The sequence below is a fragment of the Arvicanthis niloticus genome, chromosome 17 (assembly GCF_011762505.2).
Source record: "Arvicanthis niloticus isolate mArvNil1 chromosome 17, mArvNil1.pat.X, whole genome shotgun sequence".
In the NCBI taxonomy this organism is placed as follows: Eukaryota; Metazoa; Chordata; class Mammalia; order Rodentia; family Muridae; genus Arvicanthis; species Arvicanthis niloticus.
The window spans coordinates 41,758,354-41,775,356 of record NC_047674.1 but is presented as its reverse complement, the minus strand read 5'-3'; the positions used below and the strand labels follow the sequence as shown (position 1 = coordinate 41,775,356).

Below are 17,003 nucleotides of genomic sequence, written 5' to 3'. Positions count from 1 at the left end.
ATGTTAGCTTTTTTACTTAGCTCCAATGCACAAAGGAGTTCTGGAAGAAAGAACTGATGACCTTGGGAATAATGACGTGATTAGTGATAGTGACCTTTACCAAGTCTGTAGAGTGGGTTTCCTTTTTATTAAAAATGAATTTGAATATTTTAAGAATTCTAAATGGTACAGAAAATAAAATGATAAAGCCTTATGAATTTGGGGGTTGTGGGGTTATGGGCCCCTATTCCTAACTTAGTAGCAACGGGCAGTTGATGGATGTGAGAAAATTGGGGGTATAGCCTTTTGTAGGTTCATATACCAGTGGATGGCCCGACACCCATGAATATATGGATAGTACAAATTGTACTTGGATTAAACAAAAGGACACACTTATTTGGGAGGTGGTTGGGGATAAGAAGGAGTGAGGATCAGGAGTCAGAGTTGAATACAATCAGAATACATGAGTTCTCAAAGAAGTAATAAAGTATACTAAAATGTCTCAGGGAGCCAAAACCTAATATTGTAATCAAATATAAACCATCCACCATATTTGCTAGATATTTTTCCCAGTCAACAAAATTAGTAGACATGGCGGAAACTGCTTCATATCTTATTTTCTATATATTTCCTTCAGTTTCAAATCCCCAAGACAGTACTATCTCTACTTACAAAATGCCTCTTGGTCTTTCTTTCTGCTAAATGAAACCATAGTTTGTTATGCAGACAAAAGTTGATGTCATAGGCAGAGCTGAGTCTCTGTTTGCTGGAATCTTTCCTAAGGTCTTGCTAAAATAGAGATAGCATTTTCTTGCTGATATATATATATATATATATATATATATATATATATATATATCTCACATATACACACATATATGTAAAACTAAACAGCCATTTGATTTGGAATCCTTTTTGAAGCTATCGAGCCAAATGTGAATTATAAAATTATTTCAGAAACAAGTTCCATTTTTGAACATAAAAGGTTCAAATAAATCTGATTGGACTTTGTTTTTTTAAACCTTAACATTTCCCCAACACGATGAAGTCATGATAAATTCATGCACTGGCCCATCTAATTATAAATTTAGTCCTTATGTACCAAGGATTTCAAAAAGCTGCCTCACTGCTGATAGAAAGAATATGTCATCATAGGTCGGCCCGAAGAGTCACTATGAGCGGAGATGGAGATGCAGTGGGTGGCAGATGAAGATGAGACCTCTTCCACCATTATTTAGCTATAACCAGAAAAGGCTTAGCAGTGAGAGAAGTGTCAATAATGTACCATGACTACTGCTGCTCATATAGAGAAAAGAAAGTAAGAAAGCAGATCTGAATGCTTGTGTTTGTAATCTCAATCTGAAACCCAGCTGCTTCACACCCGTGCCTACTTGTTCTGTGGCCATAAGGTGACACTGGAATTTTAGCAATGTTGACAACAGCTGTTTTGTCTGGAATCATGACCCTAGTAATGCACAAGTGGCAGTAAAAATAATTAATGGGTCAGGTCTCTCTGTCTCTGTCTCTCTCTCTTTGCATGCCATGTGTGTGTGTTTAGATTCACAGATGTCATCATATTTTCCAATAAGAGATGAAACTGCTATCCTGTTGGCTCAAGTGGATGGTTAGGTTTTTATCTTCTCTTGGATATTGTCATTAGAGTGCATGGCCTCCAGTCAGTTGATAGACAGAAGAGGCCAAAGTTCACTGCTGAAATGAACATTTGGAAAAGCATTGATGAGTTCAAGGCTTGTAAGTGAAGCAGGTTCCCACTGAAACACCATGAGCCTCACAATGCACACAGTCATACATGGGACATTTTAACAGGGAATAGTGCTGCAGAGAAATGTCTTGTCATTGGCTTCATTCAACAGTCTGAGTATGTGCTTTAGGTACCCACTCCCTCCTAGAGCTAGTCACGCTTTATATTGCACGCAGTGGCATCTTACTTTTGCTCTTTGTAACAGAACAAGAGATGGAGAAATACAAGGGAAGGACCAGGATAGACAAGAGGAGCCAAATACAGTAGTTCTAAGCATTTGTGATGTTTTGAGGGCGGTCATTTGCCTGTTATGACTGTTATCTGACCTAACCTGTAGCCTGTTAGAAGGAAAACACCAGGGAAAAAAGACTGAATTATATGTGATAGAATTTCCATCTTCAATGAAAAAAAGTACGCTGTGTTCACAGCATGATTGACATTGAGCAGTCTACAATCAAAGAAGTCTTGGCAAACAAGTCTATGGTCTGTCTATTTAAAGACTAAAATGACAAGCTAAGGAAGAAGTCATCTTCATAATAATTATTTGAATCACTTCATCACATTAAAACAACCAACCAACCACCGTCACCACCACCACCACCACCAGGAACAACAACAAAACCAAGCAGAAAGCTAACTACTGCAGGTAAAACCACATACACATAGGATTTAACATAAGGGAACAGTGACCACCCGCCCTTTCTCATTTCCACTTGCTGACTCTCGCTCTTATAAGTTCTTTACGTGATAAAGGCTCCCGCCCCAATCCTTTTCTGAAACTGTGTTTTCAGTTCCGTTATATTTATTGAACACATCCAGCTTTCTGGTTGGGAAGTTCTTGTCTATTGACCCACTATGGCTAGTTCCTCCTTGAATCCTGTCATTGACCAGAGAGATACCACCTCAAGTTACCCTGACCAGAAGAACACCTCTTTAATTTCTTATCCCATTAATCACTGTATTCCCATAGAGATCTACACATTATGCAGAATTTTTTTTCTTATTTAATTTTTATTAACTCCTACCATATGCTCCCTTCCCTACAATAGAGTAGAATGATTAAGGCAGAGGCCTCTGCAGTTGCTACATTGCTGTTTTGAATCACTGTATATACATTGTAGTGGCAGTGCTTAGAAGATAATTACATTAATCCCTCTTTACCTGCAGAAACTTAGTCCATGCCAAGCAACCATTAAGGTCAGGGAAATTATAACTTAACATTTGTCCCATTTAAACTAAATGTTTAACTAATTCCCATATAAGCTAAATGTTCACCCTGCATACGTGCCCCGGAAGTTTGAACTACAAAGCAGAATGAGCAGTATTTGTTTCTTTTTAATGATCAAAAAAACAAAAAAGAAGATTTGTTTTTACTGTAAATCCTAGAAATCTGGACATTCAATTTCTCTTTGGCATTTTAGAAGCAGCATCACTATCGTTGAGATTTTGAGGCTGCAGTTAAAAGTAAAGGGAGCGTTGTTGGAATATCACTTTGTGATACTACGGTGGTCAATCTGATAGTGCAATGACCCCTGGGTAGGTGCTATGTGGAAACTGGATTCAGGGGGGAGAGGGTGATTTTCAACCCCAAAGAAGGCAGAATGAGACAGTGTGAGATTTCACTAATATTAGGGGTATAACTGAAAACTTGTAAATAATTTATTTCTGGAATTTGCTTCACATTTCTGGGCCATGGTTGAACACAGGTTACCGAAACCACAGAGAATGAAATCACAGCTAAGAGACTACTGTTGAAAATGAGTTAACATTTTCACCCTAAATTTTCTCGTGTAATTGCTTCACCTGATGTTAAATCGGCCACACACTTTACCACCATATGATGATTCTTGCTTTAAGGGGAAAAGAAATTATTTTACAGTGATGTTAAATTAAAGAATAAATGAGATGGACTTACATATTTAAAACCAGATTGTTGGCCTGGAAAATAGGCACTTCTTTTTTTTCAGTGAGCTCCACAAAGTTAATAGTTAACACCAGCGTTTTACCATACATGGGCATTCTAGAGAAACCAGAGCTGTGGCTGAATTTTCAACTGAAGAATGTATGAAGCTGACGTTAAAAGCTATTGTTGATGGGATGGCATTTATATTGAAAGTAAAATAAAAGCTTAAAGTGCCACAAATCATGCAAATAAAATTCAAAAATTGTATTCACTCACAATTAAACCACGAACGTGTAAAAACAATGTCAGTTTCTGCACGCTGAGAAGCATCTTTGCCTAGAAAATTTTCCAGTGGAAGCAGTAGAGGGCGCTGCTGGCCCATATTATATATTTCTTGTTGCTTTTTTTTTTTTTTTTCCCAACTCAATTGCTCTGCATTCAAATGTGACATATTTGAGCCCACTGATGAATTCTCACACCACAATAATAAAACAGTGCACAGAAACAATGCCAGAAAGAGAATAAAGATGGTTTAAACCCATTCCTGTGATAGAAATTATAACAACACATTTTAGAGTTAACGCGGCTTTTAATCAATGCTCCTTCCAGAGTGATAACTGAGAAGCAGAGCTAACGTCACAGGGGTGGGCTGTTACATGCTTCCCTTAATGGCTCATTAAGTTCTCTGGCTTGCCCTCCTACTTCAGCATATTTCTACAGCTTTCCAATCATTCTGAAGAAAACTAAGAACTAAAATTCTTACAGACAAACTAAGGCTTCCCGAGCGTTCTGGCTTCCCAAGTTTTGTTATAGTAACATAAGGTCAGTATTTTCCATTGCATACGCAGATAAGATCACCAGAAAGCTGTTTTGGAAAGATGTTTTTGTTGGAGTCTAAGGAGCAGTGGGTAAGACTCCGAGGAGATCACAAGTAATAAAATACAAAGTCTCAGTCGTGGGCAAACCAGCTCCATAAAACCCTCGAATTTCTCGTTTTAGCTGTGACTTGGAAATAATTTCTCTGTTTTTTTCAAGAGTAGATTTACATATATAGAATAAGTATTCAACACATAGAGTGATCATTTAAGCAAGTCAAGGGTAGATGTTACATTTTTGTTAACTGCACAAAAATGGGAAACTCGAAAAGAGGAAAACCATGTGGAAAAGAGGAAAACCATTGTAATGTAGGGCAATCTCTTCTACCGACATTGCAAATGGATTTTCAGAACAATACGAACAGATTTATGGACATACAGCAGAAAGTTCCCATATGTACATGGCAGCTGGTCCTCCTAGCCACCTCTGGAAGTGGGTGGGGTAAGCGCTATGATTTCATATTTACAGAGGGAGCAGTGTCACGTGCACTGCCCACAAAGGCACCTGGGAGGATAGCATTCCACACATCCTGTGCTACCTTGCTTTCCTATGAGGTGGGTTCCATGGATCCCCATAGAAAAGTCAAACAATTCTTGTATGTGATTTTTAAGTAAGGCCAGTCTGTATCAGATCACAACCTGGAAGTCCTCAAGCACAATGAAGGTAAGTTCGGGACTCAAATCCCGAGTCTGAATTCAGGGTCCCCATCATATACTTCTGGCTTCTGGAAAGTTGCAGGATGTTTTGTAAGGACCACGTATCCTGTTGTAAAAGGAGGGTAATTTCAGCTTCTTGAGGTAGTTCTAGGATTCCATAAGACACTGGAAATGGCTTCTAACACAAAGCTAGTGCTGTAATAAACCTTCCTGGTTTTACTGCATCTCTTTCTTTTTCTGTTGGACTTATTTCTTTCTTTTGCAAGGGAGTTTAGAGTTCTTCTACTTTGTCTCTCTGAGCAACTGTTCTCGATTATAATCTTAGCCTATCTCAAGGTATTACTCACTTCAGATATCTTTGCTTATGGTTTCTTTCTGCTATTGTTTAATGGGCCCTCTAAATTTTATGTACTGGAAATGTAATCACTAAATTCAGAGTTAACAGTGTTTGGAGGTGGCTGGCCTTTTGAGGATGTGGTTACTATCAGATGGGACCATGAGTGTGAGGTTCTCCCGAGACGATCAGTGGCTTTTGTTAGAGGCAGGAGGGAATCTGGATGCCTCTATTATGCTACTGTTCAAGAACTCTTGCCAAAAGGCTGTACTGTGCTCTTGGATTTTACAGGTTGTAGGTCCATGATATGGTAAAAACTGAAACCCTTAACTACATCCTCTCCACTTAGCTGGGTACCGAGCATCCTTTTCCAGCATCTCTGCTGATAAGTGTAGTCCTTACACCTCAACACAGAAACTTCTCTTTGCAACAGATGGAGACTGCTACAGAAAACCCCCATTGATCAAAGTGTAGAGTTGTGGAGCCCAGTCCCATTGATACCTCTACAGGACAACTCCCATAAGTAAGTCTCAGGGATCATCGTGAAAAGGGGTTGGAAAGACTGCACGAGCCAGAGGAAGAGTCTGCAGAGAGACTGTTTTGTTGAGGAATATCAGAAACTACACCCATAAAGTCTCACTGCATACCACACAACTGCTGAAGCATGAGCTGAATTAGGACACATAGCAACAATAGACATGTCAGCTTGGACAGGGAAAGAGCACAGGCCTCAACACAGAACTACACACTACAAAGGGATGCTGACAAAAACAATTTCTCTGGTGAAGAGCACACCAATTGGTTATATAGTGCCAAAGGATTAGCCCTGAAAATATACATAGAAGTATCATTATAGAGACGAAGCAGGTTATATTTAGGAATGTGTGTGTGTGTGTGTGTGTGTGTGTGTGTGTGTGTGTGTGTGTACATATGCATATGTATATATAACAATAATTAATTACAATGTAGGGGGTTGATCTGGTGCTGCTTGTATTCAAATATTAAGTTATGTATCCCAAGATTCAGTTGATCCGATACAAGCAGATTCTTATGTATAGCAGTTTTTGTTCCCCTGATTGGTTAGTAAAGATGCCTACAGCCTGGGCTGGGCAGAAAAGAGGGGGCAGAGTGAAGGTTCCAAGGCTTGGGATCTCAAGCAGGGACCAAGATGAGGGAGAAAGAAGAAGAAGGAGGAAGTCGTCGTCGTGGGGTAGGTGAGCTGGAGCTCATGGCCCTGAGGGCCGGCCTGTGGGAGTGGGAGTGGCCCAGGCAGAACATGGCAAGTGTTGATATCTGCCCAGCTCTGACGCTTTAAGGCTTACTATAGAAATCTAAAGATTTTTTTGTGTCTTTCATTTGGGAACTCTATGGTCTAAGAGGGGTAACAACTCCTAACAGATGTTTAAAGACAACAAGAGGGTGTAGCAAACCACCCCAAATAATAATTACCACAACAAACTAAAGCCAGGTATTTGAAAGAGAGCAGGGAGGGGCCTATGGGAAGGTTTGAAAGGAAGAAAAGGGAAGAGGAAAATGATATATTAATCTAAAAAAAATTCAAAGGATAAGTTGGCAAAAGTCATTTAGGAAATTTGGAAGCATTTACCTCTGTATTGATAGATCTGCTGTTAGACAGGAAACTGTACAAAATCATTTTTAAAAATATATTCAACAAAAAGAAACACAGCCCCGGCAACCAACTGCAGATCACATGTATGAACGACAAGTAAGTCTTCCCTGAAAAGACAAATTTTCCCCGATGATAAAATTGAAATGTGGTGAACTAATCTGTAGTAATGGATATGACCTTCATGATCCAGTGACTCATAGTATCATTATTTCAACACATTTAGTAAACATCCTGGTTAGCTGTTATTATCAACTAGATACAACCTAGAATCACCTGGGAATGGGGAACCTTAAGTGAAGAATGGCTTTGCTTCTATTGGCCATGCTTGTGTCTTTGAGAGACTGTCTTGACTGGTGATTGACATGGGAAGGTCTAAGCCCACTGTGGGTGGCACTATTCCTAGGCAGGTGAGTCTGGGCTCTAAAGAAATGCTATCTGAGCAAGCCAGTGCTTGAGTCAATAAGAAACATGACTCTATTGTTTCTGCTTGAATTCCTACCCTGACTTTTCTTTGATTGTGACCTGGATTTATGACAAATAAACCCTATCCCAAGATGCCTTTAGTTATCACAGTAACAGAAAAGCATATACAAATAGTCAATATCTCCTTCTAGAATTTTGTTCCTCTCCCCCAGAATATTTAATTTTTTAAAAAAATGTTAGTTATTATGATTTTTGGATATAGTCCTTTCCAGGTACATTCTATCCAGGTACATTCTTTTGCAAGTGCGCACACACACACTCACCTACATACAAACGTAAACACACAGTTCATTCAAAATGACTTGTCTTTTGGTATAACAATTTAAGGAGGTGAGAAAATAAAGTTTGGCCCTGGAACAAAGAATCTCAGGTCAAGGATGCACTAAAGCAGCTCAGTTACATTGAGTGGCCGCAGATCCTCAGAGACTTTACCTCAGTCTTGACTCCTGTGCCTTCACTGACTTTCCACTGAAGAACAACACTGCCTTTGACTGAGAGAACATCTCTAAACCCCCAAAGGGAAGAATGTTCTCAAGAGGACATTGAGTCAAGTACTCCACTATCAAAGGCTTGCCTAAAGCCTCCTGAAGACTTCCATTCCTGGGATCTCTGATAATCAAATTGGCTAATGTATTTTTTAGAATAACCATCTAAATATAATGTTATAAATAGTTCAGCTATTCATTCGAGGGATATATTGTTCAAACACTATTTCATAAGAGGTAAAGTTAATTTTATTATTTGTTTTTTTTCTTTCTATATTTGAAGTTGTCACAAACCCTTCCTTCACATTCTTGCTTTAGGAATGGTACAAGCTGAGCCACTGGGGTGACTCGCATACCATCTCAAATCTCAAACAGATGAATTTTAGTGCCCGACCACCCTTTCTCTTAGCTGCCTTATTCCCTGTCACGAAGTAGGACTCACGTAAAGCACGGTTTCATGCCGGAAAAGACAGAAAAAAAAAATAAAAATAGACTAGACTGTTCCTGTCTACCTTGCACTCTATATGGAAATCAAATACAAATTAGCTCCGCAGGACAGCCAAGCAGCGATCACAGATACCCCGCAGAGACTTCAGAAGCAATAAATAACCAGAGTTGGTCTTGCCTGCTCTCAGCCATCTGCTTTCACTAATGTTGCTAGAGTGACCATCAGTGAAATCTGGCCCAGGCCCTCCCTGGTGTAGGTCCTCTGTTTACTTTCCTAGCTTTCCATGGGGTTTGCCAGGACCCTGGAAAGGTTTGACTGCATCCCTGTTGGCTGATGGCTGAGCCTCAGCTGTCTGTGGCAGGGCATCCACCTCTACCCATCAGAGGCTTTACATTCTGGGTGTTTCTTCACACTGTCTTCTTTCCTGGGGGACAGGGGTGGGGCGGGGTGGGTGTATGTGTGAAATGGAAATGGAGTGTGGAGGGGTGGTGTGTGGGGGTGTGTAGGTGTGGGGGGTGATGGGGAGGTGTGCTGTGTGTGGGGGGTGAGGGTTGGGATATGAGTGGGATGAGGGTGGCGGAGATGTGAGGTATTCCATGTCAGGGGGTATAGGGGTTTAAGGTGGGATAAAGATGGGCTGTGGTGTGTATGTATGGTGGTGTGTGTGTATGGTGGTGTGTGTGTATGGTGGTATGTGTGTATGTATGGTGGTGTGTGTATGGTGGTGTGTGTGTATGGTGGTGTGTGTGTATGGTGGTGTGTGTGTATGGTGGTATGTGTGTATGTATGGTGGTGTGTGTATGGTGGTGTGTGTGTATGGTGGTGTGTGTGTGTGGTGGTGTGTGTGTATGTATGGTGGTGTGTGTGTATGGTGGTGTGTGTGTGTGGTGGTGTGTGTGTATGTATGGTGGTATGTGTGTATGGTGGTGTGTGTGTGTATGGTGGTGTGTGTATGGTGGTGTGTGTATGGTGGTGTGTGTGTATGGTGGTGTGTGTATGTATGGTGGTGTGTGTGTGTGTATGGTGGTGTGTGTGTATGGTGGTGTGTGTGTGTATGGTGGTGTGTGTATGGTGGTGTGTGTGTATGGTGGTGTGTGTATGTATGATGGTGTGTGTGTGTATGGTGGTGTGTGTGTATGGTGGTGTGTGTGTATGGTGGTGTGTGTATGGTGGTGTGTGTATGGTGGTGTGTGTGTGTGTGTGTGTGTGTGTGTGTGTGTGTGTGTGTAGGGGGAGAGATAGCCAGCTGCTCCTTCCCCTGTTCTATTTGGTTTATTTCTCAATCTCTAAAGTCTCAACCTTTATTCTTTGCCGTGAATTCCAGCAGAAAATCAACTGAGTTATCTTCCTTGAATTCTCTTCTGCACCCACATTTCTCTGATCTGAACTCAAATCTCCTAAAAGAAAAGCAAGGGCAGGGTTTTATTCAGTTTTTCAAGTCCAGTTCCAGTTGAGCATTTAGTATGACCCCAAATAGATGTTTGTGAAACCCTTGAACAGTGTGAAATGGGTACAATTAGATTTTTTTCTTTTGATGAGGTATTTGTTCAAAATGTTAGTTATGGTGACCTTGAAAAGATTGGCTGTGAATAACTCTCTTCATTTCTCGTCCTTTGAAATAGCAGTCCTCTTTTGGGAGGACCTTTTATTGTAGAAAAAGAATATGTTCGTTGACAAAAAAGCACAGGGAACCAATTACAGGACTTACTTTTCTTTCCAATGTTGTTTTCAACTAGATGGTGAGTGAGTTAAGTACAGGCCATCAATTTATCTTATGATGAAAAAACCCTCAAACTGTTGAAAACTGACTGTACCCCAGGATGAACTTCAGATGGTGTTTGTATGAAAGGAAAGATTTTAGTCATTTAGGGGAATCAAAGTTTCCACAAATCACAATTACCAAGCAGAAATGAGCCAGTGGCTCAGCCCACTGTTTTCTCCGTAGGCAAATGCTGACCTATGGTATAAACCCTTTTATAGTCTACATCACTTTTTTTCTTAGTCTAACAAATTGGCTATTTATTATATGAAAAAGTTCACAAACCATCTTTATTCCCAATACAGGATTTAATGAGGACTCTGAATCAGAACCATAGCTGAGTAAAAATGTTAATCCTTAAAATACGTTCATACCTCCCCCAAACACGTTAGCAATAAACTGAAACCCTTGGAGCCCAGAACTCTAAACCTTTCTAGTGGTCACCTATTTCTTAATCTTCCTGGTTCTTCAGAAAAGATATCTATCAGTAGTTGGGAGTTACTCCAGATTCCAGTGTATTTGTTTCAGGCATTTGGCCAACTTTACATGCCTTCGTCATTTAAATTCCTTCTCTGAGACACTTGTGTCTTGAAGCCATGTCAAATGTTTAGAAATGACAGAAAGGATTCCCTTTGCTTGTTAGTGTGCCCTCACTTAATTTCTTCAAAACACAAAATAATTACTGAAAATTTTATAAGGTGTCTGCAAAAAAAAAAAAAAAAAAAAAAAAAGCAGGAAAGCTGATACCTGTCCAATTCCATTCAGGCCCTCTTGGGCTTGTTTGTTTGTTTTTGTAATTGATATTAATCAACACCAACACTGATAGCCCAACCCACTTGCACGGATAAAGGGAAATAAAATGAAAGAGGCAGAAGCAAGTTTATTTTTGCCTATTTACTCACTGGTGGTCCTGGAGGTCCTGGATTTCCTGGGGGTCCTGTTTTCCCTCGTCTTCCCTTGAAACCAAAAGAAAATAGATTTATAAGTATTGTGATCTAATTTCATTTTAACACAACAATACTTAGCAGGAATATGGAAGACAATAAAAAAAAGTTAGGAAACAACTCCGAGTGCACATAGCTCCTTGACATCAATGAATTCTGAAGCTGTGGGCCAGTTTTACAAGACCACAGTGGGAAATTCACTCCCTGTGATGAACTGATTCTAATTGTTCTTGACCCATGCAGTCTATCTTAACACTCCAGCAATATCAGGACAGTACGTAAGAGATAACTTAAGATCACCATTTTGTATGGTTACTGCAGTTTCAGCTCAAATAAAAAGTGCAATTTGGTGAAATAATCAATGTTTTTCAGGGGTCGTAGGGATGGTTCAATGTTTATAAGCCCTGGCTTCTCTTTGAGAAAACCCAGGCCCAGTTTCCAGCACATACATGACCTCTTAAAACTGGTAGCTCATAATATCAAGGTTCTGTAATACTCAGAGCAATAAAACAAAAGCTGGTTGATAGACCTTCGTAACAGACACGTCAGGTTTCAACACACTAAAACAATTAGAAAGTGTACAATCAATGCAACTTACATTAAATACTGTAGCTTGACAATTAGAAGAGCCTTAACATGCACTAACACTTGTTTGAAATCTATATCCTGTTCCAACTTTATCTCTTGCTAACATAACATCATAGAGAACTGCAGCTAACTTCCAAATATGTCTCTGAAAATGTCCAGAACCAGCCTTCCAAAGGAAGACTGTTATTTCCAATATTGGATTGATCTCTAGACTAGTCTATGATTGAGTCCAAATAACTGGTCACATTTAAGAAAAATGCAAGAGTTATTATAACTTCTCTTTTGGATTCTCTGTTCCACAAGGTTTAAAAACTTGAGGCAAGGCAGCTTGTCCCATCTGGGCTAGGACAGGGAAATAGGCTCAGGTATTTTGGTCATTCTGATAAGCCCTTAGAAATAGTGATCACAGGAGTGATCATGGAACTTTGTTTATTGCATTGCTGGTCTTTGACTACTTGTGTTTATTGTCTTGCTTGTTCCTTGACTATTTGCATCTATTGTATTACTAGTTCCTATTGTATTACTATTATATATTATATATATAATATATATTATATATTATATTATATAGTTCCTATTGTATTACTATTATATATTATATATATAATATATATTATATATTATATTATATTATATAGTTCCTATTGTATTACTATTATATATTATATATATATAATATATATTATATATTATATTGTATAGTTCCTATTGTATTACTATTATATATTATATATAATATATATTATATATTATATTATATAGTTCCTATTGTATTACTAGTTCCTCAACCTAGAATTGGGCTTAATACTTGCACGTAATTAAAATGTATAAATGGTATAAAAGCAAAAAGGAGGAGTGAGAATGGGATAGAGGGTTTTGGGGGATTGGGGAAAGGGAATGACATCTGAAATGTAAACAATTAAATGTAAAAAATAAAGTAAAATAAAATGAATGAATGAAAAAAAAAAAAACCCTGGTAGCTCTGTCACCCTCTGCTGGTCTCCATGGACACTGCAGGTACATGGTGCATTAGAAGGCAGTGCAAGTAAGACACATTAAAAACAGAAAAGAGAAAAGAAAAGAAAGAAGAAAGGAAGGAAGGAACAGAGAGGAAAGGAAAGGCAAGGAAAGGAAAGGATAGAGAAAAAACATATTTTGAAGTCGGTCTAAATTCTAATTTTATAGGCAGTATTCAAAGACTGGAGGACTAGATTGATTAGTTAAGAAACTGGTTAAAAATCCCAAGGGCTCAGAGCCATGATTTTGTACTTTGGAATTACTTGCAGTAATTCGTACATTTACTAAAATTTGAAAAGCACTGCATTGATAAAATAGTGTATTCTACCTATAGAATATGGGCTAGCTCTTTCCTTCTGTCTAGATAAGTGAACTAAGTGTGTAATTCTTACATATTAATCATTACTGTAGCTCATCATTCACGTTCCCAAATTTATAACCACCCGGATTACAATTGCAGGGGCCAGAAACACAGGCTTGTGCTAATAATATGTGTAAGAAACTACATGTCTAATATTACATAAAAGAATTTAGTTACTACTATTTTTCATTTTATTTACTATTATTGTATATATGTGCATGGTGGGGTATGTATGTCACAGAGCCTGAGTAGAGATCAGAATATAACTTCCGGAATCAGGTCTCCCTTTCAGCTTTACATGAGGCTTCCTGGGTACCCACAGGGTCCTCTCTCTGGCCCTAATTATTTGTTTTGTTTTCCTTTTATTTGTGTGTTGTTCCAAACAGGGTTTCTCTGTGTAAACCAGGCTGGCCTCAAACTCACAGATGTCCACATGCCTCTGCCTCCCAAGTGCTGGGATTGAAAGCGTGTGCTACCACACCCTGCCCTAGTTAAATTATTTGTTAGACAATCATTTTCTTGGAAGTTATATGTTTTGAATAAGGAATGTTTCTGAACTTATGTTTCCTAAGCAAGTTTTAAGCAATTGTTTAAGTTTTAAGTAAGGGGTCCATGGTTTGGCCCATGGGAGGTGGCACTATTAGGAGGAGTGGCCTTGTTGGAGTAGGCGTGACCTTGTTGGAGGAAGTGCGTCACTAGGTAGGTGGGCTTTGAGGCCTCCTGAGCTCAAGCTTCACCTAGTATGGAAGAGACGTCTGTTTGCCTTCAGAAGACATAGAACTCTCAGCTTTTCTAGCGTCATGTCTTCCTGGACACTGCCATGCTTCCCACCACGCTGATAATGGACTGAACCTTTGAAACTATAAGCCAGCCTCAATTAAATATTTTCGTTTATAAGGGTTACCTTGGTTACGGTGTCTCTTCACAGCAATAAAACCCTGACTAAGACATACGGAAAGGCCCATTTCATTCACTAATTTTATTTAGGCTTGAAGATAGGTAGGAAGCTTAAATGCCAGGTGGATCTATAGGTAAGCAAGCAAATATTACGTTGTGGTTTGGGAGATAAATGTGCCCATCGCTATGGGAGATAAGTAAAGCTCAAACTGTTAAGGACTTCTGTTTCAAATAGCTGTGTCACTCATGAACTCAAGCAGCTATGAATACTTGCGTAGGCCTGCACAAGATTTAGCTGTCAACATTCTGTTGTGAATAGGAAAAGACCTCTCTCTGGAGGTACCAGCCCTAAAGGAGATGCTTAATGGCTGCTGGGCGAATAAGTTTCCCTCAGTGATGTGGCCATTGGTAAGTTGACAATAGTTTCACTCTCATACTTGTCCCATGTGCATATAAACAACCCTAACCAAGTACAGTGGGTCAACTGCCTCCTCTCTCCCCCCACCCCCTTCCTGCTATCTTTTTTTCTTTCTAAGAGATAAAAGTAGGAGAAGGATTGGTTGGGAAAAATTAGTTCTGAAGGAGGTGAGGAGAAAACATAATGATAGAAAACATGATCAAAAATATATTACAGACATGTATGAAATTGTCAGAGAATAAATAAAACCCATCCTTCCCATAAATACTCCCAAATTCACATTCATAGAACATCGACAAAAATATTAAATTACAAAAGTCATGTAATTAGTGTTGTTTTCATATGCTGCCTATTTAAGCACTATACCTAGTTTAAGCAATAAAAACTCTGGCTTTTTTTGTTTGTTTGTTTGTTTGTTTGTTTGTTTGTTTTTTGAGACAGGGTTTCTCTGTGTAGTCCTGGCTGTCCTGGAACTCACTCTGTAGACCAGGCTGGCCTGGAACTCAGAAATCCGCCTGTCTCTGCCTCCCAAGTGCTGGGATTAAAGGCGTGTGCCACCACCGCCCGCCTACTCTGGCTTTCTTTAAGGGACTGTAAGATTAGAATATATATGTAATCTTATTTTCTATGTATTTAATATGTATTATCTGTACATACACCTTCTAGTCTTGCAGTATACATTTTCTGGAAATAAATATATTTAACTTTTACTAAATGCAAGTTGGTTGCTGTTGCGGGAGGTATTAGAGAAAGCGACCGGTCGGTTACCTCCGGGCTTGGCCGCCATATTCCTGCTCTAAGTTTTCCCTGCAAATGGTGCCAGCCTGGGAGTCACAAGACATTGGTGTGGCTGTTGCCTCTGCCAATCAGCTCCATGGAGTCCAAGGCCTTAATCATGGCTCCTGGGCCAACTCCGCCACCTCCATATGGTAGATATAACAATTCCAGTACCCGATAGAAATAAGACTTAATGCTAAAGATTAACCAAATAGATTGATATATCAACAAATACTCAATACACAAGATGCCCACACAATTAGAATTGTTAACCCAAATTATCTAACCTTGACATAAATAACTGCTAGAGACATGAGGGTAACATCTCCTGCCATCTTGAATCTCCTTCTTCCTCCTCCTCTTTGGTTCCTTTCTCCTCTCCACTCCTAGCTCCGCCTACCTCTTCTCTATCCAATGACAGAGCTACACTGCATATGCAATGGACAGAAAAGGTCCTGCCACAGGTTGCCTTTGAGGACTAAGCAAGACTAAAGAGTTTACTTAGAAATAGAAGCGTTGTAGTTTCCTAAATCGCAAGAATCCTAGAAATGAAACAAAAGGCATCACTTAAGCAGATGATCCATTTCTTCCTCAGTCATGCACTAGGTTTCGTTAAAACTACAGGCTTAGGTTAGTTTGCATTCTCCTTTCTTCAAAAGAGAAATGAAGATCTGTTTGGGCTGGAAGCAGGGAAGTCAGGCTATTGATCAATTTTTATCACAGAGTTTCTGTTAAGACAAGGCAAGTGTCAGATGCCATAACACAACACTGATAGGGAGCTAAAAGCTTCCATGCTCTGTATGGAGGGAAAGCATCCAGACTCCCGCATTTCTCCTCCAATTTACATGATCTGTTACACCAGCCTTGTCAGAGCCCCCGCTGTGCCTTCTGTTAGAGTCAGAGAAGTCTGAATCGCTCATACATCCTTCCCAAGGGTGGACAAGCTAGTAAGATTATTTGCGAGGGTTATAAACGTGAAGGAACATATTTGTGAGGGTAACTTCAGCCAACGCATATTTCCAGCTTAAGGCCTGAGTGTCTGGTAACTACCAGAAGCATATTTGAACAATTTTAAGTGTATGCTTTACAGAGCAACACTGTTTTTCTTTTTCCCTTTTAGCTGTAGTATGCATAGCATAGCATAGGGAGCAGGCAAGACCTTGGGATTTCAGGTTGCATTGCCCTGCAGAGGGCACTCTGGCACAAGGCAGACAGAATCGTGAGGGAAGCTTTAGAGTGTGAGAGAGAGATTGGAGCCATAATTTCTATGGACATTAATAGTTCCCGTTCACTTCCAGACATTGTCTTTCTTCCTCCCAGAAGCCCCAGTGATTCTCTTTTCTGTTTGCTCTGTAAGGCTCTGGCTGAACCCACACCAGCTACGGCTGCACCAATTTCTGCCCTTCTAAGAGGTCTTAGTTTGCATTTTAAACCATTAAGGAAAGAAGAGAGTCTACCTCAGAGCTAAGAAAAAAATATTTAGTGTGCGTGTGTGTGTGTGTGTGTGTGTGTGTGTGTGTGTGTGTGTGCGCGCGCGCGCTGTGAATTGTATTCTTTGGGGGACAATACAAGGAGTACTTTATTGCTAATAATTTAGCTAAAACAATAGGCACAAACCTCGATTCTTTGTATAATGACTAAAATCAGATTCCTCTCTCTTCTGTAGAATAGTGGTTCTTAATCTGT

The 17,003-nt window shown here is 39.6% G+C and overlaps 1 protein-coding gene across 1 annotated transcript in view; it reads right to left on the bottom strand.

Moving 5' to 3' along the window:
• Positions 1–17,003, bottom strand: part of Col19a1 (collagen type XIX alpha 1 chain) — a 302,656-nt gene that overhangs the window by 98,150 nt on the left and 187,503 nt on the right. The window contains exon 16 of the mRNA XM_034521315.2: positions 11,218–11,271. Coding sequence (XP_034377206.1) covers positions 11,218–11,271 — 54 coding nt within the window. The remainder of the gene's footprint in view (positions 1–11,217; positions 11,272–17,003) is intronic.